A 25,604-nucleotide genomic window follows, 5' to 3' on the forward strand; every position below is an offset into this window, starting at 1 on the left:
TAGACTGCACCTCTTGAGGTGAAACTTGAGGTAGCGTAGGATGCCTCGGCTGGGCAGGAAGGTGCAGCACATACAGGTCAGGAGATGCCAGTGGGCGCGATTGGCCGGACTGTTTGGGTGCGGGACGTGATTGGTTTGTTTGATCAACTGACAGTAAACCTCGTCTCTTAATGGCTTCAAGTCTTGACAGGTCTGTAGGATTCCCTGGATGATTGGGACAGGGTCTGACACGGCCTCCATCTCCTGTAGTGAGTTGAAAATCTTCACCGCTTCATCCTGCAGGCTGGTATAACCCTTTTCCTTTTGCACTGGGAGAGGTAGATAGAGAGGGTATTTCAAGTCCAATTTTTTAACTACATACAAATATTTTCTTTTCTTTATACCTGGTATTAATTAAATTACTTTAGATGACTTCAAATATTGTGCTATAAGTTTTAACAATTTGCTTGAAAATGATCATTTAATGTCTTCTAACGCTGATAGAGCACCATGTATGTGGGGAGCTTTCAATTCGAAGTTGTCGTCTTCATCTATGCACTCAATGCTGTCGAGGTGGATCAAACTGGAAAGTTCCTCATTTAATGATGTTATTAAAAATAATGATGCCTGCTTTTTCCCTCCATCTTGTATAAGCTTTTATGTTGTAAAATTGGAATTACGAAAGAAAAAAAATAAGAATGCCGAAAACAAAAAGATGTATTGAGGTGCATGTTACTGCAAAAACAAATCAGGGTACTTGTACTGTGTTATACCCAACAATTTAAAACACAGTATTTTATTTTGTCAGTAGCTGCATGTCGCGACACTCACAGAGGACGCTGACATCTCCATAGGGCAAAGGTAGAAGAGGGGAGTGCAAAGGATGCTGGGTATATCTCAAGATGGGGTTCCTCCAGTACGTCTGCTCCACAGCCTCCACGTTCAAACTGCTCTCCTGAAAGACAGAAAACTGGATCAGCAATCTTAAAGTAAAGATGTCATGAGTTATCTTTACAACTAAATAAAGCATAATTAAATAGGGATAATTAATTAATTCAGTGTGGAAAAATAACATAGTAGCAATATCAGTGATGGAAAAAAAGTTTTGAAGTAGGCGAAGCAAAATACTTCAAAGAAGATCACAGCACACACTCAGTGAGTACAAGTACCTCACTTTACTAGTGTGTGTCCCTGCCAAAGGTTTGTATGACTGAAAGGAATTAGAGTTCAAATAATATCAATATGTTAATGACATCTAATGCAAATTATTAATACATTATTATTATTATTAGCACCTTTAGTGTGGCACGTAAAATCTCATTGGTCAAACATTGCATACAGACGAGCAGTTATTAGCATGACAGGCAAATGAATCCTTTAATACCTTGATGTCCCTGATGAGTTGCTGTGTTGGCGTTTCAATGGGAACTTTGCTGTCTATCGCTCCCTGTATGGCATTCGCCCACCGCATGGCTTCATTCAGCATTTTGGTGTACAGGCGGTAAGAGTGTTTACGTCCATGGACGATTATATTCCAGTAACCTGGGTGAACAAGACAGCAGGTAAGTAGAGGCAAAACAACTCCCTGATGGAGCTTAAGACTGAACAAATCAGAAATATTTTCCCTCCTCCAGGCTCAAACCTGAGAAATGACCAAATAAACATTGAGAGACTAAAGCTTAAGTTGATATGTATATTTATGGTGCTCAAGACGACTGAGAATAACGTGGACCATGAACTCACCAGTGTCCTTGAAGACCTTCTCATCTGGCTGCACCACAGAGCAGAGACTGTTGAGGACCAGAGTTCCTAGTTTGGAGGCGGTGCGCTCTGACGACTTGTAATAGTCCAGAGAAGTAGTGGTGAGAACAAACCAGCGCTTCTTCAGCTTGAGAGAAGTGCTTTTGGCTCCAGACTTCATTTCTTTGTGTAGCCAGCCTGAGGGATGATAAACATTATTATTAATCCTTTTTTAATATTTCCTCCTCTCAAACTATCTTTCTCCTCAGACATTTGTGGAGCTAACCAGAAGTATCCTACCGCAAACTTAAGTACATGCATCAACTCCTAAATCATAAACGTCTCATTATAAAAGTGGGTGTCTCAACTGACTGACCTCTGACTATGAACTCCTGTCCATCAACCCTGAAGTCTCCCTTGGATTTCTGCAGCAGGCCGATCCAGTGGTGCATCTCCTCTGGTGTGTTGGTGTTGCAGTGGATCACCCGGTTAGCCGTGATGATCACAAACGAGTTTGGTCTGCAGAACGCATAAACACACACGTGTAGTCACAACGACGTCGTTGTACTACTAAGATTGCATTTTGAATAGATCCTTTAGGTGTATTAGTCGTTCCTCACCTGTCAGGGTTGTCTGATGCACAAACAGAATCAATCAAGCCCACATCTAGTGTGCCCTGGACAGAGAGAAGAGGGGAGGGTTGAAATGTTAGTAGCTGGGCGCCCATTCGCTCATGTTTTCCTTGGTGGATTTTCTTCAAGGTGAGTTGAAGGCAACAAACACACCACTGTTTGGTCTCCTTAGTGGTGCAGGAACCCACCCCCCCGCCCCCACCTTACTTACCCTGACACAGTAAACATTCCCACCTGGTACTCCAAGCCGTTTTATTTTAAGAGTGATCCATTGTTTGATCAGGGTGTCCTACTGGCCAGATGTTGTTTAATGTGAAATGTAACCTCCCCGGTTGAGGCTTTTGCTGCATATCATTCCCCTTCTCTCTCTCTCTCTCCTATAATTTCCTGTCATCTCTCTTAATTTTCTCGTAATTTCATTAATACACTACTATAGTACAGATTATTACTACTGTAAGTGAGATAGAGAAGGTTTATTGGGAATAAATACCAGGATATACTTGAAACTAAGCAGTCTGTAAATCATGGCATCCAAACACATCTGAAGGCAAATGGGTGTAATCAGAGTAGTTTGTAAATGGGTGTTATATTAATAAATGGAGGGTGTACTGTACATACATGTTAAAGCTTCTTTTTATGAAATTTGCCTTGCCATCATTTTGTTCAATTACAATTCTAGCTATTTGATTTCATAAATCTCCACTGCAATCTTTCAACGTCCATACAAAATGAACAATGACATTGTGTGTATTCTGCTTCTTCAGCTTAAATTACTAAAGGACCCAAATTTGAACCATCATACTTAAGTTGATTCAGTTATGCGCTTCATCTTCACTGCTAATAAAACAGTGTTGAGGCTGGGGCCCAGGCAGTAGAGAGGTAAAGCAGCACTAACCACTGCATTCTTTGGGTTGGCCTGTTCGTGGTGCATCTCCGTGAGTTGCTCCGGTCTGGCGCTGTGGACCCGACTCAGCACATTGAACCAACCACTGGATGGGGTCAGAGGGAGTTCAGAAAGTGAAAGTCAGCAAACTCATAATTGATAATTACACCATGAACTTACACTGGCAACCACAAGGGGGAACTCTTTCCCCCCCACCACGCACACCACTTTTACAGACACTACCTACAAAACAGCAACATCTAGTTCAGGATTTCTATGGGACTCTGGATATAATGTACCTGGCATCTTCTGGAGACTCGGCATAGATGTGGTACGTCCTCTCCTCGGTCACAACATTCAGTGCGTTTTCCTTCTCATGATTGTCCACGATCTCCCTACAGATGACCCAGAGTAGAACAAAACAACATTTTTTTCCGTCTCTTTTGAGCAATAATTAGACCCCCAAAATAAGTGAACACATGGCACGAAAATTAAACATGTTTACCACAATGACTGAGAACAGGATCTTACTTGGCTGTGCGGATATCGATGGTTCCTTTCAGCTTCTCTTCGCTGTCGCTCTCAAAGTACATGAGCTTTGACTCCCGCAAAACAAACCAGCGCATCTTCCAGTTGCGCCGAGACAAAGTGGACATTCCTCCTCCTTTCTTGTAAAGCCAACCGGATTTGAGGGAGTCCTGCTTGGCTCGAAACCACATGAAGGTCTCGTCCTTTAGGACACACCAGCGACGACGCCACGGGATCATCAGCCCGCCTGAAAGAGGGAAAGGTGCAGAGAGCAGAGGGGAACTATGCTTATGTACTAATGTATCATGTGGAATCTCAGTAGGATGGGAGTAGTAAAAACAGCTTTAGCTCCTCCCACCAACACACCTGTACGCACATATATTCACACACATATGCATCCTCTGGAAACGAAACACACAATCATGCAAAACAACTATAAACTACATTTAACAAACACAATACGGTACATGCAATGTAAGTACTACAACATAAACAAAGAATGCCTCTTCGACATTTCCAAAAGTGATGAGACAACAAGACCAGCTGCGTTCAGCTGTGCAGAAATCATCTGCATGCCTGCTGGGCAGTGATTTGGTAAAGCTACTCACTCTTCATGTAGAGGTAGCCGTGGAAGTAAGGAGGCCCACTGCCATTCAGCATATTCACTCTCCCATTGGAAACTTCCTCGTCTGTGTCCACATAGCCATCGTTGTCCTCATCGCTGTCAATGAACTGAAACACAAACATCAACATTCATGATGTTAGCTGTGCTCCATGAGAATACCTCGTCCTTCACAAGCAATTTATATAAATTACAATGTATATAACCTGCACATTAGTAAGGTAATTTCACGAAAATAACTGATTGTTTATTGTTTTTCTGACAATGACTGGAAGTTTCAGTCTGTCTTGACCTTGTGTTATTGTAAACACACGCACACACGCACACACGCACACACACACCCCTTTGACATTTTGCTGATGAGACAGAGTTAGGTCTGAGCTCTCTGCGCAGTATGAGGGAATAGATTCACATGCTCCTTTTGATTTTTGATATGTTAAGAGGAGATTCAGGCTAGCACACGTGCAGGCAAATGCTGAATATACATTTACGTGTAAAGTCAGTGCACGGGGGGATTAATATACCCAGAAGAAAGCCAGGTGTGTGTCAGTGTATATGTGAACAATGGCTTTCACCGTGTGATTTGACATGGGAAATAGGAAAATGCAGTAATTCCATGTTTGGCTTCAATTTAAAAAGGCTAAACGTATTTGTTTTTGGTTCAACAGCAATTCCTGTCACTTTTTATGGTAAACAATGATACTCCAAATGATTATCCATCTGGATTGGATCTGTAGTATTAGACAGAAATTAGCCTCAGCTTGTTAGTTCTCACCGAGTCCGAGCTGCCTCTGAAGGAGTCCAGGCTGTTTTGGGTACAGGAGGATTTTCGCAACACCTCCTCATCTGTGATATGGCCGTCATTGGTGCTTGCACCTGAGCTCCTATGAACCTCTTCAAACTCCTCCTGGTCGTAGTCTGACTCTGCGTCTGGCAGGTTTGACGGCTCCTCGCTCACAGGCTCAAAGTCTGAGCCCCTGCTGGCTCTATGGCACGGTACCATTTCTCCATTAGTGACTACAGGAAGAGGAGGTCTGGAGGTTCGGGAGTCTGTAAGATCTGAGCCATGACTCAGTCCGTTGGGGGTAAGTGGGGAGAGCGTTGCTGGTGCAGGAGAGGAGGCAAAGGAGGGGGTGGCAACTAGTCCTTCTGCAAAGGCAGGCGGAGGAGGGGGAATACTTCGGAATACTTCCTTGTCCAAAGGAACTGCAGCCGGAGGCGGGAAGTCAGGTAAAGGAACACACTCGTCCTCAGCGTGGAAACCCTCGTCCACCTCCTCCTCGGCTAGAGGGGCTGTAGATTCGGTTGGGTCGTGGAGGTTCTCCTCACTCGAGAGGGATGGTTCTAAACCACCAAAGTCCAGGAGATCCAGAAATTCAGTAGCCACACGGGAAGCTTCCTTCTCCAGTCTGTAGATCTCAGCGTCTCTCATCTCTCGCAGCTCCTCGTGGGAGACGTCCCCGAGAAGGGACACGCCGTCTTCCTGCTGCTTCTGCAGACGCTCGATCTCCCTCTCCAGCCGCAGGATCTCCTCCATCTGACGGCTCTCCTCTTCAGAGGTGTGACTGTTGGACAGGGTCTGGGACAGCTCCTTCTGTAAACGGACAAGGAAAGAGGAAGTGAATTACTTTATGCCACCACATACACACCTCATATTGTGTTTTGTTATTTGAAGAATAGTATTTAAAAAAGGAATTACCTTCTGACAAACACCATTTACCAGTGAGTTCCTAGAAAATGGAAAAAAATAACATTCGGGGTGACAAATGTGCATTTAAAGGAATGATCATCTGATCCTAATAAATGCATCTTCAACATGTCATGAAGAGCGAATAACTCTACCTTTTCTCATCTGCTTCAGCTGCCATCTTCTGTCCTTCCTCTTTCTCCCTCATCAGTCTCAGCTTCTCTTTCCTCATTGACTCCTCCTCTTCCTCCCGCCTCTTCATCTCCTCGTCCACGAGCCTCTGTCTCTCCTCCTCCCTCTGTCTCCTCTCCTCCTCCATCCTCCTTCTCTCCTCCTCGACTCGCCTCCTCTGCTCTTCCTCTTCTCTCCTCCTCCTCTCCTCCTCTCGCTTCTGTTTCTCCCCCTTGAGTTGGCGATGGAGGGATCGGGCCAGCTGGCCTCTGTGATGTTTCTGCAGGACGATGGTGGCGAAGCGCAGCCGCAGGAAGACGCGTCTCCAGTAGTGAGCGCGGTAGTTCCTCTGGATAGTGACGACGCTGGACTGAACCCTCTTATATCGTTTCCTAGGGAGAAAATCAAACGCGCACCTTTCAAGCAAACATGGACGCACGCATATTTAATCCAATGTTGTGTGTCACCACAAACTTATTTGTAACGTTGCTCAGCATCACTCTCTGTTTAAATAAACACACCTGTATAAACTCCTGCACATTGTGAACTGTACAATGTTGAGAGTCTGCTGAGCTTGCATATAATAAAACAAAGGCTTTGCTTTGCTTGGGTCTTTAGGGAACTTCCCTAGCCTGTGTCTTTAGTATGAGGGCCTCTGAAGTGAAGGGAGCTCACAACCTGAACACAGTCATCAGTCACATTATACTCTCCCAACGGAGCCTTCGGAGGACTGTATATGACATGATATGTTGTGGCACGCAGGTGCAATTAACACATTTTTTAACTGCAAAAGAGATGTATGCACTGCTGTCTGACAGAGAGATCGGAAAGGCGGAAAACTTGCCGCCCTGCAGAAAAGAATGAGTTATTCAGTGTGAGTAAAACAACATTGACTGCACCGCCTATAGTGTACCAATACACTGTATACATATAGCCTGTTTGCCCATAAGTGGTCCAACTGAGGGGCATGACCTGTACATAATTCCACATCAAACTGTATTTTAAAGACATACTTGTCAAGTGCATTACACATTGTAACCTCCAGACCAGACAAACAAAAACAAAAACAGTTCTCCTGCTTTTGTCCAGAAGTTGCTTAAAGGTTGTTAAAAATAATCTTACTTCTCATCCTGAATCTGTCTATAATATCTTTACAAGTGAAATACTTGATCCCAACACTCTACGTTTTTTATGGCTGCACCATTACATCACATGAAAATATTTTAGATGGCACGTGCATTATTTTATACACATTTCTCCAACTGTGGAGGAATAAAAAAAAAAAAGAGAAGAAAACGGGGAAACTCATTGTACTCAATTTATTAATGATGTTTTGTTCCACAGCGCTTTCAAAATTAAATGTGGGTCTGAGGACTTGAACGTTATTGATAAAGTGAGATCAAGTGATACAAAGTGCTGGATTTGATATTGTTATTTTGCAATCAGACTTTATGATTCCACACTCCTGCTATAAGACTTTCTGGAGTACACAACATTTGTAGTGAATTATTATATTTGGTATCGTAGGAAAATCTGGGATCTTGGCTCCACTTTTTTTAATGTTCTGTAGATATGAACAACGTAAAGCATGCCTTTTCAATTACTGGCCCACTAGCAAGTTAAAAGAAATAACTGTCCATCTTTACTGCACTTGGAAATCTGGGAGGCAACCTCGGCACTGACACTGTATAACCCACGTTATACACACACACACACACACACACACACACACACACACACACACACACACACACACAAATAGTGTGCCAAAGGCATGCACATATGACCCCCCCCCCCCTTCCAAAAACACACCGACTGCACACCTCGATTACAAAACTAAACAACGACAACTGTCGCTGCCACTCAGCCTCCGCCCCGCCTCCCCGCTCCACCACTCACCTTGCCACATAGCTGAGGATGTGGGCGCGGATCACCATGCCAGCCCTGCGCCGCACCTCTTCCCTCTCCTTCTCCAGCCTTTGCTCCAGGGCCTCCTTCAGGAACACCTGCGGGACGAGCAGCGCCACGGCCGACAAGGGAGTGACAGAGACAGGGAGACACAGAGAAGAGGAGGGGGGTGGGGGGTTAGTTCCTTCTTCTTGGTAAGACTGCAAAAGAGGGGCCAATAGAGATGTGAAGGGCCACTGTTGTCTGCTGGCAGCACCCTGTGCCCACTGCAGAGGAAGCTGCGGTGCAGTTGAGGCTAGCGGGCGAGCGGCTCTCCCTGACTGCGGAGCGGAGCGGAGCGGAGGACGGGCGCGAGGACCGCAGAGTTGCTGCTAAAGCCGCCGCTGCAGAGCCTCATTGTGTCCCTATACTGCTGCTGCTGCGTTGGTAGCACGACTGACGTGCACAGGCAGAGAGGGAGTGGAGAGGTAGGGAGAGGAGAGGAGGGATGGAGGGAGAGGGGGAAGGAGGGAGGGGGGTCCAGATAGAAAGCCACACCCCTCCTTGCTCTTGTGAGGGAAGGAGGAAAAGTTTAGTTAACCCTTTCCTCGCTCCTGGAGACCTTTTTCAAAGTTGGTTACTGTGGGACAAATGACAGCCTCCAACTCCTCCTAGAATAAAATGCTCAAACACAGAAATGAACAGAGAGCGGTAACACGATATTATGAATGATCAGATTATTATGTCTGACCATGTTAGCAGGCTGGGAGAACCAGCCAGCTGTGTATCTGGGTTTATGTGATAATGCGATAACTGTTGCTGGAGGATCAACTTGGAGGGGGACCTTTGAATGACTGTGTGTGTGTGTGTGTGTGTGTGTGTGTGTGTGTGTGTGTGTGTGTGTGTGTGTGTGTGTGTGTGTGTGTGTGTTTGAGTCCCAGATGTTCCACTAATCAAAGGATCCCACAGCTGGAGCCCTGCCTGCCTCTGCAAAGTCTGTGAGAGGAGGAAGCTTCCTCTTCGTCCACATCCTTCCCTCGTCCACACACACACACACACACACACACACACACACACACACACACACACACACACACACACACACACACACACGCCCAAGCCCCTAATTCTAGGCAACACACTTCCTCTGCAAACAATCAGAACATATATAATTACACACAGATTGTTTCTCCAAAGGAATTGTAGCCCCCATCTGTCTCTGAGCCCCCTTTCCCACAACCCGCACTACCCTAATTCCCTGAGCCCAGAAATATTACGCTGCCATCAAAAACACAACCATGTGGAGAGAATGACACAGACTCAGTCGTAATTGAAAATTGAAACTAGTCTTTCTCTCTTTCTATTACTTTAGTTCACAGTGTAAAGCATCAGCAGTGGCAGCAACAGATCAAAATGCAGGATGCATAATGAAGTTTTATCCACAAAGAGGAAACACTTATTTCTCTCTCTGAAGTCTGTAATACTCAGTGACTCCGGAGATGTGCATGCATGAAACATTTGGGACAAGTGTGGATTTAGCTGATTTCAAGAAAGCCTAAAAAACTGTTTACACCCTTTATATTGCGGTGTAGAGGCCATCGATGCGGAGTTCAACATTAAAGGTTAATCATTCAATGGGAGTGCAGAGAGGAGTTGATGATTGTTTGAAATAAAGAGGCCAAGAGAGAAAACGAGAGAAGATAAACTGTGTTGCAACAGATGTAGATCATTTCGGGACAATAACTTTTCTACACGATTTCTAAACCTCTGCAACCCTTCATCACTGCTTCAAAATCACTCGCTTGGATTTTAGTTTGTTAAATCAACAGTGCAACGAGTGTCAGGAGGGTAACACTCTTCCACCTACAATAAGGCTGCCTCAGGATTACTGTAAGCCCCGCGCTGGTTTACAGTTACAGTAACAGTTGTTGGTGTTAGGGTTTTTTTGGGGAGCAGCCATGTAACTCTGTAGTTGTCAACAGGAGAGCAGAAGACACACAATAATCTTTAAGACACGAGTCACAGTTCGGGCTGTCCAAACTGTGACACACATTAACAGCTTGGAAAGGACAGCAACATGACTTCTTGAGGGGAAATCAGACCCAGAAGATACCAAATTGAACTAATATGCTCTCAGGATGTTCTGCATGAAATTGTCCATATCCCATTATAATTAGGAGGAAAAAAAGAAATGCTGAAAAAGAAAAGATTTTCGTGACTTGTTTAACCTGTTTTTAAGAGCTTGACTGGTGTACTGCAGAGTGTGGGTTTGCTCTTGTATTAATTACATTGTGAGAACAAATATCTGTTCACGTGTGTTGCATTATGGGGTATCGTCTCCCATTTCGGAGACAGAAAGCTGGTCCCTCCAATGCAAATACAATTTTAAGTTTAAGACTTTGTTTTTGGACAATGTTGGGATACGGTTGAGGGTTAAGGGTTGTGGCTGGGTTTGGGTAGTGGTTATGGTTACTGCTGTGAGTAGGGCATGACAGTAAGTCAAAGCAATGTCCTCCTAAATGACAAAAACAAGTTGAGGCATATGTGTGCGGGAGTGTGTGTCTGTGCTCCACCTTAGTCTTCCCCAGTTGCCACTCTGTCTTGGCTTCGTCGTGAAGTGTGAGGAGCTCCGAGCAGCTCTGCTTCTCATCGTCTGAGGGGATTTTGTTATTCAGGATCAACTTGTACCTGTTGATACACATATTGGGACTGTCAGCAGTTTTTTTCCCCAGTCGTCCGACATAATTCAATCATTTTTAGATGACTCGTCAGCCTCAGGCTGTACAGTATATTCTTGGTATTTTGCTGACCTGCTGTAGAAGTCTTGAAAGGTTCTACGGACGGGGAATCCAGCCCGGCGGATCTTCACAGTCTCAAGCATCCCAGAGTATCTCAGCTGGTTCAGGACCACATCAGGATCAAACTGGTTGGCCTTCTGGAGAGGACAATCCACAAAACAACTTGAAAAATGCAAACAACTAAAATGCCTATTCATTCCTCTCCAATGATAACAACACAAATCTATGTGTGCAAGTCATTCTCAGCTATGCATTGAAAGCTAAGCTGCAAACAGGCCTTATTCAGCACAATTTATGTTTTGTGAGTATCTCCGTGTGGAAGATATGAGACAGCAAAACATTGAAGGCAAATATCACCCTCCTCTGTTGAGCCTACACACCTGTACACATTCTTCTTCTGCCTAGCCATGTTTACTTTGAATTAAAACGTTAATTACCATCGGGAGTGCTATCATTTTACATTAACAATTAGCTTACTGCAAAGCAAACACACACCATCGGAGAGAAACACAAACGGTGCTAAACAAGACCTGTCCAACTGCATAGGCCTTTCTCTCTGGAATAATCAGCTACGTTGTTCACAGCTTTGTGTTACAGATGATCCTCAGGTCTGCTTATCAGAAAGGATCTGTGATATCTGCCGACTTACACCCCCCGACACAGGTTGCCTGACCGCTCACAAGGACCGCACGAAGGCCATTGTCTCCCAGAGGGCGCACAGTGCTGGATAAGCCCCACACAGGGCCGCAGCATTCCCCAAATGTGTCAATCTAATTACGGGCTAATGGTACTGTGCATGGAAACAGACACTTGGATACAAAGGCACACTTGTATCTGTTCATGTTCATAATCAAGCACACACCCATAAATGTGCACCACTCTGAGCTCTGAACTCTGCTCTTTAGCAGGGGATTTAGACGGCTGAAAGAGGTACGGCATGTTGATTGTTTGAGCGAAAACAAGCTGACCATTCCCCCAGTGACATATTTTCCAAGGAGGCTGGGTGCATGTAAATCACACAAATACATTGTATGTGGTTTCTGTTTGCATGCACGCACTCTTGTCACTTCTGCAGGATTAACTGAGGCACAGCTTGTTCCATCTTGACCGACTGAGGCCAGGTGAGCGAATGCAAGACAGAGCCAGTGGGAGCAGGGAACAGGGTGAGAGGAGAAGGCTGTGCAGTTTCAATGCAAATATGTCAGCGAGAAGTGTGGAATGATGGCCAGGAGAGGTGGGAAGGAAGGAGCTGACAGAAGAGGACAATCAGACTGAGTTGTGTACATTAATAACTAACAACAATCTGGTAAAGAGTATTGGAGGAATAGAGGCCTATTAAATAAACGCCCCCTTTGGATTCACAACAGCTACAGCACTGTGGTCTTATCTTGGCATTCCACTGATGCAGCCAGATCAGCAGAGCATCAGCCAAGCTGCTGCAGCTGGAGTGGCCAACTGTGACCTCCGACCTCCGGTAAAGGGGATAAAGTGGTAGGAATGTGCTTGTGCACAGCCCTTTTATTTGAGGAAGTACAATGAGAGTCTGGAGAGTGGTATCAGTTTATTGGTGAAGAGAATTTGCAGCAAAAACAAAAAGAATAGTTACTTTTCAAGTGGAACATTTATATGACTAAAGATTAGCTCTGGGAAATGGGAGCTATGAATAGCATCAACAAGGTTTAACTTTGCAGGCGCTGACCTTGACAAGAGCTGGCAGGCTTTCTCACATTTTCTTTTTTTTTTGTGCAATGAAATTTGCATGACCTACCTTGTCCATGTTTGGTTTGATGCAGCGTACAAAAAAAGGGTTGGAGGAACTTAGTGTGGCCATCAGGGAATGGAGAGAGTCCTGAAACACATCAGCACCAAGAGGATCAAGATTAAGACATCAGAGGAGCCATGTCATTAAGCTAAGTTATTCAAATATATGACTTCATGTGTGCATGTGCTTCTCACCTTGTAGACAATTATAAAGGACTAAGAAAAGTTGAAATCTAGAAAAGCCTGACTTTGAAACTTGAAAGAAGACAGAATGAGAGATTGCTGATCCTTAATGTAGAAAATGTTGAAAACGAGTTAACTTCTATAGAGTTGACATTGTCTAACTGTAATGCTTTTTTCAGATTTTGAGGATTAAATTACACAAATTACTTGGTAACATGAAGATTTCTGCAGTGGTTGCATGATGCAGAATGTTAATCTATAAAGTAGGAATAAAAGTACAACATTTCTCTCAGACACAGTAACAGACACTAATAATACACCTCAAAATTCTATTTAAGTACAGTACTTGAGTAAATGTTCCCCACCACTGTCACAGTGCCTGTTGTAGAATATGTTTTCAGACCTTGCTTTAGTAAAAGTATCAATAAAACAATACATAAAATACTCCAAAACAAGTAAATGTCCTTACATTAGAAAAGTTAAAATAATTTAAGTATTTCTGACAAAATGTATAAAAAGATAGATTAATTTCATACTTTCTGTCTACACACACACACACACACACACACACACACACACGAGGACCCTTGAACCTCGCAGGCTATGTCAGCCTCGCTCTGCTCGCTGCCTCAGACAGTCTGTCTCCAGCGAGGCCCGGCCTGGCAGAACTGAGCAGGACTGGCCCCTGGTTGGCCCCTCTCTGCCCAGCCATCAACCATAATCCTCTGGCTTTAGGAACTGTAGCCCAGGCAGCCTGCCAAATCCCCCCCCTGCTCCTTCTCTCGCCACTGCAGTTAGGACATGCTTAGATAAGCCCTCCACAGCTCCCCCTCCACCGCCTTAACCACATATTTTATATATCCCATCACCCATCATTCTCTGCAGATTAAATACACTGGCGGCATTCTCCTTCCCCTTCTGTCTCTCCATGATTTCTATCCTCCTTCCCCCCCACTTCGTCTGTGCCATCGCGCTCACACTCAGCATGCCAAGATAGACAGCCAAGAGTTTAACAGGTTATGTGATCCTCATTGGTGGCAGCACATTCAACTATTAACACATTGTCTGTGTGATTGTGCTGCTCAGAACTGAGAGTGACATTTAGATCACAGAAGCTTCGGTCTCACCCTGAACTGAGAGCTGACGGTGGGCTTGCGTCGGGCCGTGCCCATCTTTAGGGTCTCATCTCCATTTCTGCTTCCGACGCGCTCAAAGAGGTCGTAGATGAAGTCAAGCCTGCAGACACACAGGGCGCAGCACAGGAGGCTTGAATGTAAAAACGTGGATATGAACTGCATCATACAGAAGGAGTGTGTTCAGCATGCTAGAGGACAAGAGTGTGATATGCTCACCTGCTGTCTTTGAGAATAAACAAGATGTCATCTCTGAAGGTGTCTCTGTTCTTCTCCAGGATCCCGCGCACATCGTAAAGCACCTACAACAGACATGAACACATAAAAGTGAGTACGAGCAGAGTTTAAGACAATACTTTATTGATGTTTCAGCAGTACGAGAAGAAAAGAAAAGAGCTATATGAAATATTATATGCAACAAAATAGTATCAAATAATCTACATGAGCAGAAGTAATGCATTTACAATTTGCTTCAGAGTGATTTGCAGAACATGTCCAGTCATAAAAGTAAATTACAACCACAATTGTAATTGTAATGTAAAGGAATATATAGAATGTTCAAAGAGATAATGAATGTCTGCAAACATAAGTACTGCAGCAAATTGGGTGGCATTGTAAGCACAGCATGTCCTAAACTGCTGTCAGAAGTGCTCAAACTTTAAATCAAAACCTTTTTTACTGAAAAAAGTCATAATTTAAAGTGTAGAAAATGAATGTCAATTAAGGCACAGATTGGACACAAGAAAGAAAATGAAGTCCATTTGTCTGTTGATTAATATGCACTATATTTATCTTCTGGAGGCTTATCATCCAGAGTGGGTTTTCTGATGACAACATTCACACATGCACAAAGTGTAACATGAGTGGGGGCTGTACATGTATGTCTTGACAAATGGGTACAGGCCAGCAGAGAGCCTGCAGTCACCTGTTGAGTTCTGTTCAGCCGTCATCTGAGCGACACATCATTCTCTGCATTGCCCTGACCCACGTGTAATGCACTCTGATTGTGTGTGTTGCACGTTTGAAAGAAAGTATGTAATGCAAAAAAATGCATAGAAATTATAATAGAAAACATACTGTAATTTAATCACAGGCACATTTGTGAACGTGTGTGTGTGTGTGTGCTCGTATTCACAGCTGTGTGTGGGTATCCTAATCTAATAAGATCCCCCCCACAAGCCTCGAGGCTCATGGGAAGCCATGAGATACAAACTTGACAACACATGTATTTATAAATTAGGAGGCACGCTAATTGCACTCCATTTCCCCTGACATGGGAATAGACTCGTACAATAAGCTGTCTGTGTTTGTCACTTTCAGGTTAAGTTTACTCTTATGGTCTCATGATGCTACAGGGAAATGGGGATTAACTCTTACAAAAAGCGCAAAATATGACAGGTGCACAAATCATGCAAACACTGAGTCTGAAATGTTGTTTGCAAAGTTGCTTCTTTGCATTATTGCTTTTCGGCTCCTAAGTTCACAAGATGTGGTGAGTTTCTGTTGTTGTTAAAGTTCACGTCCGACAAGGAGAACCCCCCCCCCCCCCCTCCAGCATCTCCGGCACCACGCTGATAATCAAATCTATGGGAGGACGATACTATTTCCCAGCTGATCTCACGGCAGTTTCAGATAACAGAAGGAGCTTTCATAGAGACACACTGGAGAGAGAAAGAACAACTGGTTGGCCTGCCTGTCCTCTCTGGACCAAGAAGTCATTACCATAGACAGCCATGCCAGGCTTGTGACTGAGCTACCACACTGAGGAGACCTTGTCTGAGGAGGGCTTCATGAGGCTTCATGATGGCCCCCTCCCACCCACAAACACACACACACACAAACACTTACAGACCCACACCCACACACTCTCTCCCTTCCCTGATCTCCTTGAGTTTCTCTACACTTCCATCAGGAGTAATCTAGGTTTATCGTGTAAGCAAAGGAAGGAGAGGAGGGCAGTGAAGCGGTTTTTCCTGACTCAGGGAAAAGCTCATTTTGGCAAAGAATGCCCTGTCGCCCATCCAGCGACTACCTCACTTCCCCAACATACTTGTTCAGGAAGCCGGAGGAACCTGGTTTTGCCCTGTATCTGTGCTTGTATGTACTGTATGTGTGTGCAAGTGTTGCTAATTACCTCTCCAGCGTAGTGCTTGATGCCAAACTGGTGGTCGGTCACTCTGGGCTTCACATAGAATGGGTTCGTCTGAGGAAAAAGGACAACGACACCACTGCCTTTTAGAAATGCTCTTAATGTACTTTTACATTTTACAAGTGATAATCAAATCAAGCAGAGTACATAGTAAGAGGGAGTTCAGCTGAGAGGTCAGGAACACATTGAGGGTAACAACTAATGAAGATTGCAATCAAATATCTGTTTTTAAAACCTCATATTTTTTTGTTTCTCTAACCTAATGAATCTTAGTCTAAAGAATTTCAGAAAAAAGTGGAAGAAATGATCTCAAAATCATGCAGAACATTCCCATATCCAAAAATCAATAAATTTACCATGATAATATCTCACCCTGTTTCCAAAGATGATTACAAGAACTAATTTGTGCCATTAATGTGGACAAACATACGTTTTAATGACACAAACTGCCTCCTGGGCACCTTACCTTTGAAATGTGTTACAATTTAATTGACTGTGTTTTTGTATCTGTTAATTTGACTAAATATAAAAAATAAATGAATTTGCAACTACGCAACACTTTTTGCAATGATGATCAAAACTGCTGTCGATTAATTTCATAGATTCATCGGCCCTAAGAGAGGTTTAACTATTTGGGGTTGTCTGAGCTGGTGGGTGGTGGAGGCGTTTCTTCAGCTTTGGTGGAGGGATATGGATCATTGTTATGTCTTTTTGAGGGGTCTCCCCGACATGTGTGAAAGATGTGTCCATGTGTGCGTGTGGACTCACGGCGTGACGGCTGTGTAGTTTCTCCAAAAGGGTGTAGTCCGTGCCTTTGGGGAAGCGACTCTCTTCATTGATAAGAGCCAACATGCCCAGCTTCTAAAGGGGAGACAGACAAGAGGAGTAGGTTAAACACAACGCAGTCATGATGAAACTCGTTATAATCCTATTGGGGCACATCTGGCAGCGTTTATCATAACAATAGAGTACTGGAAATAGCATCAGAATTCATTCAACTTTCTCTTTTATTTACCAAAAGCACTGAGCAGACCCCGGGTTTAGGAGCAACACCAAACACTTACACATCGCCATACTAACTAGCAACATGACTTCTTGAGGGGAAATCAGACCCAGAAGATACCAAATTGAACTAATATGCTCTCAGGATGTTCTGCATGAAATTGTCCATATCCCATTATAATTAGGAGGAAAAAAAGAAATGCTGAAAAAGAAAAGATTTTCGTGACTTGTTTAACCTGTTTTTAAGAGCTTGACTGGTGTACTGCAGAGTGTGGGTTTGCTCTTGTATTAATTACATTGTGAGAACAAATATCTAAGCGGATTTCTGATTTACAGCAGAAATCCGCTTATAAATCAAGCTCAATTGAGAGTGTAAGCAGGGATACAATGTTTGTAGTGTAGTCCTTTTCGCTTGCCCTAAACCTTTGACCCAGAAAGCCCACTGCTGTAGAAGCTAATTTTTCACCATCATTATAATCATGGTGATAAAATAAAACAAACCGTACCTCCAGCCACTGACTGGTGTACATTACTGTGCACACAACATGCACAATGAGACTGCATAAGGATAGAGTAGGAGGTGGAGGTCAATGTAAGCACAGTGCGACGTCTGGGTTAGTACGCTCTGGCTGGCGGTTAGCGGTCGCCCCCGGTGGTGACTTTACCTTTTCTATGAGATCCAGACACTCTGCGTTATCCATCCAGTCTATGGCCTCCCACTGGATCCCCTCTCTGTGAGGACAAAGACACACACACACACTCACCATGTATATATACAAATATAAACAACTATGAAGACACAATGGCTGTATTGTCCAGCATGAGCATGTGATGAAATGAGCCATGTCCAAGCTGCTGGCTCACTATACAAGAAAACAACTGTCTGGACAAGAAACTGAGCCAATGCCCAACCTCTGGCAGTTTGCCTGCATTGCCGTGAGGAGGCCCAACCCCCGACCCCGATCCACAGCTGTATCTGTCTGTGGGGCAGTCTCCAGCACATGAGAAGTCTTGTTTTGTTTTTCACTGTATTCACCAGCAAACAAACCCCATCTGAAGACACGGATGCCTCTAATCGTTTAGATATGGAGAAACATCTTTACCTGTTGTACTCCAGTTGTTCCAGCGAGAAGATGTGCTTGTTGAAATACTCCTGGAGTTTCTCATTGGCATAGTTGATGTTAAACTGTTCAAACCGGTTCACCTGCAGGATGGAAGAGCATGATTTAAGACAGTTCTATTCTGTAACTTAAAGATCCTCTTCAGACATGTTTTAAGCCATATAAAACATTTTGTTTTGATTAATAATGAGATTTTATGACTTGAATATATTCAATTACTGTGTTCAAATCGCATCTTCTCTGTCTCCCGAATTGAAAAATCGCATATCTGTGAACATCAAATATGTTTTTTCCTCAGAAGTTCCACGACTGAACAAAGTTTCTCCTGTTTCAGAGGAAAGTCTATTCTCAGTGTTTATGCACTGGAACATTTGAGATTCCACACTTGTGTAAGTTTCATATTGGACAAACAACACGCCAAACGTTTTTCTGATTAAACCTGTTCATCATCCTGTCTGAAACGCCCAGTGTTAGTGCGTGTCTCTTTAAGCCCCCCTCCTGAAAAAGCCCAGTCTGCTCTGATTGGCTTGAGGGAAAATATATGGTTCACCTTTGCAAAGGTAGTTTTGAAGCCATGTGTGGAGATACTCTGTATATTCCAATGCGCCTGCATGTGACACAGGACGGGGCTCGTTGAATCACATGATTTATGACTGTGTGACTTATTTCACAGTTTGTGGGTTGGTAGCAGGGGCGTCGTTAGGCATATTTTAGGGGGGCTTAATAATAATAATAATCCCCAGTAAATAATAATAATAATAATAATGCCAGTCCAGGTAGTTACAGAATGTGGCTGTCGGTAGTTAACAACTGTTACCTGCTTACATTCAGGTTTACTTGAAGTTAGAAACTGTGAACTATGAACTGTCGGAAACAATGGATATCCGGGGCCCCAAAACAGACTTGATGTGCACTCAAACATATCAAAGTATGCTGCTCGCCTTGGAGCTTAGCCCCCCTTTCTTTGAATCCTACAAACGCCCCTGGTTGGTAGGCACTCCAGATACCCAAATGTACTGTATGTGCTCAAGCACTGACAACGGGATGTATGTCCTCTTTAAAAGCTTAAATTAGACAAGAACTTTCACCTCAAAGTTCTCAAAGCCGAAGATGTCCAGGATGCCAATGGACTTGAAGTTGTCTTTTCCTTTGATCTTCTGGTTGATCCTCATTATGATCCAGGAGAAACACTGAGAATAAAGTGCCATGGCTACCGAGTCCCGGGAGTCCACCGCCTGCAAATCATGATATGGAGAGACGAGAGGTTACTATGGATACCAATGCAGGAATAAACAACATACAATTCATCACCATGTACATGTCATCAGTTCTGTCAGATGGCAGATACAAACATGATTGAATGAGGCCTCAATGGGGGGTCTATAATCCAAATAGTGTATTGTGTCAGCGTCTGTCTGCAGGCAGCAGGGAAGGCAACGTCTGTGTTGTCACAATAGACAGGGTCGTTTATCACCTACATATCTTAAGAGTGACGCACTGCGGGCAGTATTAATTGGTCTGTTTAAATAATACAGAGAAAAAAAGACAAACATATGAAGATGCTATTGTAGATTATTGCCTCGGGTTGTATTATTAACCAGGAGATGACACCTATAGCTTTCTCCCCACGAGCTCCAGAAAAAAAAGTAAGTGGTCTTTGAGTCACAGTTACAACATCATAATCTATGTAATCAACGCTACTTGATTGATTAATGAGGTAGCTGCTGTAATTTGTGACAAACTCCCCTAATTTTGCACTCCACACAAGACAAAAAAAAACAGCTCACAGCTCTGATTTTCTCCAGCTGCAGTGAAGTCGGCCTTTTAGCCAGACAGCATCCGTGTGTGAACATAGAAAAGCTGGAGCTTGCCAGCTACACTTCCTCCACAGGCATTGTGCTTGAATTGAAAACAAAACAAGACTGTCGCGGTGTGTACTGTATTCGGGGCAACAATGCTCCTGGGCTTTTTGAGTAATCCATCATGCCCCGTCACCTCTCGCAACTAGCGGGTGTGAACAGAGCGCTGGTGGCTCCAGGATCTCCGTCACAGCGGTAAGAAGAATGGCTGTTTGTCCAGGATGGCGGGGGAGAGGGGTTAGCGCAGGCAGTCGCGGGGTGGGTGACCCCTGGCCGCTGTGAGAAGAAGCCATTCTTACCGACTCCAGGGCCGGAATAATGAACTCTATTAAGACACGGTCTGCTTCAAGGGCAGGAAGAAGCGGCAGCAGGGTGACAGCACGAGGTCTTTGTCTGGTGATGAAACGCATGCTGCTTATTCGCTGATATTTATGCATATGGAGGTGGCTGAAGGCTTGAGCTCAGCCAAAAAGGATTGCGTCATGCGCCAGAATGTTCTTGTGGCGTGTGGTGAATAGGATAACACACGCTGACACAGACTTGTGTAAATATTCACATTAATTACCGAGCACGACCGTGGACATTTGAAGCCGACAAAGAATTATTACGCCACCCTTTTGGTGCTCGGCTGCGCTGCCTCCAGAGGAGAAGACTCTCGCTTCACCCTCAGTCATTGGCTCTATTGTGCTCTTGACTCAGATCACTATCACGATGGGTTTATTGTGCAAGGAATCTGGCAGACAAAAAGCAGGAAATGGCTGGGAGTCACGCAAGGGATCTGGAGAGGCATGTGGGGGAGAGCGACGGAGAAAGGCTGTGTGTGTGTGTGTGTGTGTGTGTGTGTGTGTGTGTGTGTGTGTATACGTGTCTGTGTGTGTGTCACCAGGACAAAGGGAGGGAGAGGGGTTGCGGACAGGGGGAACAAACAGGCATCTACTGTATGTTTCAGTGTAGACATCTGAACAATCCCTAAATTCTGGGATATAACGGCGCTGTGTTATGATGTTTGATTCCTGAAATGAGAAGTTTGGATGGGTCGTTACCTGCTCCACAGTGAGCGGTGAGCAGATCTCCTCTCCTCTGAGAATCATGGAGCGTTGGGTCAACACCTCTGAAAGCTGGAAGGAGTCCAGGCCAAGCAGCTCGCTGACGTTACTAACAACTGAAACACATATATAAACAAATGTCTCAGGTGTAGTGTGTATATAACATTCAGGTGTCTTCTATTCATGTCAAACGACAGACGTGACTTATAGGCTGTGATCCTCGACAGTCTATAGGAAACTCTGCTCTGCTGGCTGGGTTGCAGTTCTCTGCTGTCACTGTAGTTCACTAGTTCTTTGGAAAAGAGGTCAGACACAGCAAACAAAGGAGCCTTGAGCTCATGTTACAGCCTGTTCAGAGCTGTCCGCTAGTGCAATGTCAATCAAACTCAGGGGCATGAAGAGTACAGCAGAGTGGTCCAACATCTAATTATCTGCTTTAGAAAACAGAGTTTATTTTACAATAATAAAGTGGGAACAATTGGTGTTTTTTTTTACTGGACCTTGCTTGAAATGCCAAATGTTCCGTGTTTGTCCCTTAAATAGCATTCGAGATGAAATAATTTCCCACTGTTTACAGCTTTGTAGCCAGTATCCTCAAAAACACATTTCCTTAACATTGCCGTTACGCTTAGCTCATTAGAAAAAAAACATCTTTGTCTGGTTACCAAAGCACTGTGCTCACATGATCTAAAATACGTTGGTTTTCAAAGGGAATAAGTACCATCAGATTATCTGTAATTTCCAAATCATTTCAGAATGATTTTCAAGTTAGTGTCCTAATAAATGTAATGTAATATACATTTAGTACTTGAAACTTCCATACCTGTGGACAAATCTTTTAATCAGTGTGTACAATATAATTAGTTCCAAATGACAACTTCCTAGGAAATCAATCAGAAATAATTCAGAAATTACAGAGGTATAGCATTCCCAAAGTTTCCTATTTTAACTTATCTGCCCCCTTTAAAGTTTTAACAGTGCGGTACAGATGGAAAATGTGTATAACAGGATCAATTTAACATACTCTGTGTAGTAGATCTGTTATCATCCTTGTAATTCTTTGTCCTACCTGCTTTGGAAGTGATCTGAGCTCCACCAGCAGTCATGAATTCAATGTTCCCCATCTGGAGGACAGCCGACAGCAACTTGAACACGTCTCTGATCTCCTCTTCAGTGAACTCCATCACATTCAGAGCCTCCTGCAACACAACACAGATAAAGTTAAACAACATTTCACTAGAAACACACTCGCCCTATTCAATATGTGTTAAATAGCAGTTCAATTTTTTTTAAAACCCTTATATGAACATAATGCATCATGTGCCTCCAAAACCGAAGAGTCAGTCTCATAAGGCGCTATCACACTCATGATAAAGGCGTATGGCGCCCCCTGGGGTTCAAACTAACTACTTACACTAACCAGACTGATCCTTACCATCACACTGTCAAAGAGCTGCTTGTCATCCAGACTGCCGTCCTGAACGCAGCCCGACTGGCTGAGGTAGTGATACGACTCAGGACCCTCCGACAGCAGGTACAAGTCTGCAACACACAGACACCAAATGTGGATTTGTTTTATCATATTTTGTATGTAACTGATAGATTTTCCATACACAACTTCAGATTTTTTTTGTAACCCTGATATTTTAGACACATGTTGTTATTAATAAGGGGTTGAGTGTATGTTTAAGTGTTAGTACTTATGAAAGTAGTAGGAATGTAGGAAAACCTGTGACTTTGGCATCAATGTTGGTCAAAAACTGTCAAAAGTTGCATTCTTTCACACAAACCTCTGTGGTCTTTGTCGGCTCCTGCTAACATAGCGTAGAAGATGTGGTAGTTTCTCTCTCCAGGATTCTGTCGAACAACGCGGTTCTTGGAGAGAGAAGATGGTTAGAAGAATTTTTTTTTTAAGTGTTTCATGGATTCTGATGAGGACTGATTAATAAAGTCAAAAATGAAAACTTGCTGATCCCAGTTGCTGCTACTGAATGTTTCAACACAAACGTACCTTTTCCAGCAAATCTGATGTTTGAAAGTCAAGGAGAACTTTGACAATGTACAATACGTCACTATGGACGTGTGATTTCTTTAGAGTATAACTCGAGTTGAAGGATACAGTCAATGATGCAGCCTCCCTGAATGTTTCCGTTCTGGGAAAAGTGAAGCTGGATAAACTTCCCGAAGCGACTGGAGTTATTGTTGTATACGGTCTTAGCATTCCCAAAGGCTTCCATGATGGGACTGCAGAGAGAGGAAACGCAAATAAAATGATTTATTCCGAAAGCCCTTTTTACATATCACGTTTGTCCATCGCTGTGTGTTTGGATTCAGATGTTGAGTTGGTGCAGCCTGGTCACAGTATTTTATAGAATGTCATGAATTTAGACCTCTGATGGTTAATCATTGCAAACACATATATTTACATATGGACGACATCGAAGAGTAACACGGCTCATTAAACAAACATACAAACATTAATTATGTCAACATAAAATAAATGATGCAGGAAAATAACAAAGTAAACACAGATACTCTGCCACTTGTGTAATGTAAAGACAGGAGGTGGAGACCCTTAAATTCTAACAGTACCTGCTCTGGACGAGAGCCTGCTCCACCCTGGTGGTCCTCTCTGACAGAGGAGTGCCTGCTGAGTTTTGACTCATCACTGAGAGAAACTTCAGCAGCAGCTTGGTGCTCTCCGTCTTCCCCGCTCCACTCTCCCCACTGACGACACAAAGACAAAGAAGGATCCATCGAACCCATTTAACTTCAAATGTCCAGGAGTGTGTTCCGTTTTTTTTCAGAGCCAGAACGTGCTACCATGGATTAGTTTCAAATACTTTTGTAATAATTGTATTAAAAGTGGGTCCTCACCTGATGAGAACACACTGGCTGTCGTGTCTCTTCCACAGACAGCGGTAACACTCGTTGGCCACGGCAAAGATATGAGGAGGCAGCTCCCCCATCTGGTGTTTGCTGTACAGGTCGACTGCGGTGCCGCCATACAGGCCGGCTATCCGCTTATAGGGATTTACTGCAGCCAGGATGGAGCCGATGTTGGTCTGTGGGAAATGAGAGAGGAAGACACAGATTATCAGTGAAACATGACAGAATAGACACACATGGTGTGAAAGAAAACAGTCGAAGTTGCAACCTTTACTTCTTGTACAAACATTGCACTCCTGCATGAGATTTACAGTATAATTATTTCACACTACGAGTGCTGTAGATGTACCCAGTTTCCTGTGACACAGTACCCATAGCCTGTAACAATCTTAAACTGCTGCATATATGGCCTAGTTTGCACTGAGGCTGGTGGTGTTTTAGAATCCATTGCGTGGCTCGGGTAATCACTTTGAGGAGTGCTCAACAAAAGTGTGTTTGTGGGTCATCTTTCCACAATGATATCGTTCTGTGATGCCATGCAGACAGACCAGCACAAACCCTCCGAGATCAGATTAGGAGATAGGATTTCGAAAAACATAGTTACCATGTGACTGTGGGCAATGCTTATTTTCATAATGCACGTGTAGTGTTTCAAGAGGACTTCAGTACCCTGCCGTGAAAATAATCCCGGGAGTGAAACAGGGTCAAACAAATACATCTGAAATCTTAATACTCCAGGAATACTTCCAGGAGTTTTCTTTATTTTGTTAAATGTTGATATTTAGTCTTGTTGTTTTTGGTCTGCCTTGCTTCAGTTATAGTGGTTATGTCCAACAAGCCCCCAAAATCTGTGTGTAATTTTGTTTTACCATGTTGGTGTTATGTTGCATGTGCCTTGCATAAAAAAATTATTCACACCAGAAACAGAATTTTCCCGTTTATGTTTTTTTTTTTTTTTTGTTACACTTTGAAGTCTCTGTCTAGCTGCGCTGAACATCCAAAGTTCCCAGAAACATGAAGAATACACCCCCGACCAGGACAATAGACCCACAGCTTGCAGGTACATCATGGTGGTGCACAGATTAAGACAGGGTGGTGCCTTACATAGATGTTGTCTTTCTGGTAGCGCAGGAAGAGGTTGTGCATGATGGCAGCTTCATGCAGCTCTTCCAGTGTGGACATGTCCTCAACTCCATGGATGCTGCTGCGGTGCATCGGGTACACCGTTTCCCTGTTCAGCTCCGACATCTGTAGGTAAATCACCTGCAAAAAAAAAACTAGTCTTTAAAATGTTTAATAAACAGTAAAACATTTTATTTATTTTTTTAAACCAAAACAACTTCCCAGGACTCAAAACACCCACAAGTTCAGTTTTAGATGACGGCCTAAAGCCACCCTCATGAAACATATGACCGTAGCAGTGTGGTGCCTTCCAGCCGTGCAAATTATCAAAAGTGTTGACGGACCAACAGAAAAACATATGATTTCAATATAACACTAACTGTCATAGTGAATTCCACAGTATATATATCTT

General features: G+C 43.6%; 1 protein-coding gene across 1 annotated transcript in view; it reads right to left on the reverse strand.

Annotated features, from left to right (window-relative positions):
• myo10l3 (myosin X, like 3) overlaps positions 1–25,604 on the reverse strand; it is a 49,756-nt gene that overhangs the window by 3,615 nt on the left and 20,537 nt on the right. The window contains exons 3-35 of the mRNA XM_034562336.1: positions 25,175–25,333; positions 24,059–24,246; positions 23,774–23,908; positions 23,301–23,425; positions 23,193–23,206; positions 22,972–23,056; positions 22,617–22,723; positions 22,251–22,380; positions 21,179–21,297; positions 19,365–19,511; positions 18,259–18,359; positions 17,821–17,887; positions 16,922–17,014; positions 16,139–16,207; positions 14,224–14,306; positions 13,999–14,107; positions 12,696–12,776; positions 10,940–11,064; positions 10,703–10,817; positions 8,142–8,248; positions 6,227–6,634; positions 6,084–6,114; positions 5,160–5,978; positions 4,371–4,494; positions 3,766–4,009; positions 3,534–3,629; positions 3,247–3,340; positions 2,340–2,395; positions 2,096–2,238; positions 1,723–1,917; positions 1,364–1,521; positions 811–934; positions 11–308 (exon numbers count right to left, since the gene is read on the reverse strand). Coding sequence (XP_034418227.1) covers positions 11–308; positions 811–934; positions 1,364–1,521; positions 1,723–1,917; positions 2,096–2,238; positions 2,340–2,395; positions 3,247–3,340; positions 3,534–3,629; positions 3,766–4,009; positions 4,371–4,494; positions 5,160–5,978; positions 6,084–6,114; positions 6,227–6,634; positions 8,142–8,248; positions 10,703–10,817; positions 10,940–11,064; positions 12,696–12,776; positions 13,999–14,107; positions 14,224–14,306; positions 16,139–16,207; positions 16,922–17,014; positions 17,821–17,887; positions 18,259–18,359; positions 19,365–19,511; positions 21,179–21,297; positions 22,251–22,380; positions 22,617–22,723; positions 22,972–23,056; positions 23,193–23,206; positions 23,301–23,425; positions 23,774–23,908; positions 24,059–24,246; positions 25,175–25,333 — 4,949 coding nt within the window. The remainder of the gene's footprint in view (positions 1–10; positions 309–810; positions 935–1,363; positions 1,522–1,722; positions 1,918–2,095; positions 2,239–2,339; positions 2,396–3,246; positions 3,341–3,533; positions 3,630–3,765; positions 4,010–4,370; positions 4,495–5,159; positions 5,979–6,083; positions 6,115–6,226; positions 6,635–8,141; positions 8,249–10,702; positions 10,818–10,939; positions 11,065–12,695; positions 12,777–13,998; positions 14,108–14,223; positions 14,307–16,138; positions 16,208–16,921; positions 17,015–17,820; positions 17,888–18,258; positions 18,360–19,364; positions 19,512–21,178; positions 21,298–22,250; positions 22,381–22,616; positions 22,724–22,971; positions 23,057–23,192; positions 23,207–23,300; positions 23,426–23,773; positions 23,909–24,058; positions 24,247–25,174; positions 25,334–25,604) is intronic.

Source organism: Cyclopterus lumpus, chromosome 21 (assembly GCF_009769545.1).
Source record: "Cyclopterus lumpus isolate fCycLum1 chromosome 21, fCycLum1.pri, whole genome shotgun sequence".
NCBI lineage: Eukaryota > Metazoa > Chordata > Actinopteri > Perciformes > Cyclopteridae > Cyclopterus > Cyclopterus lumpus.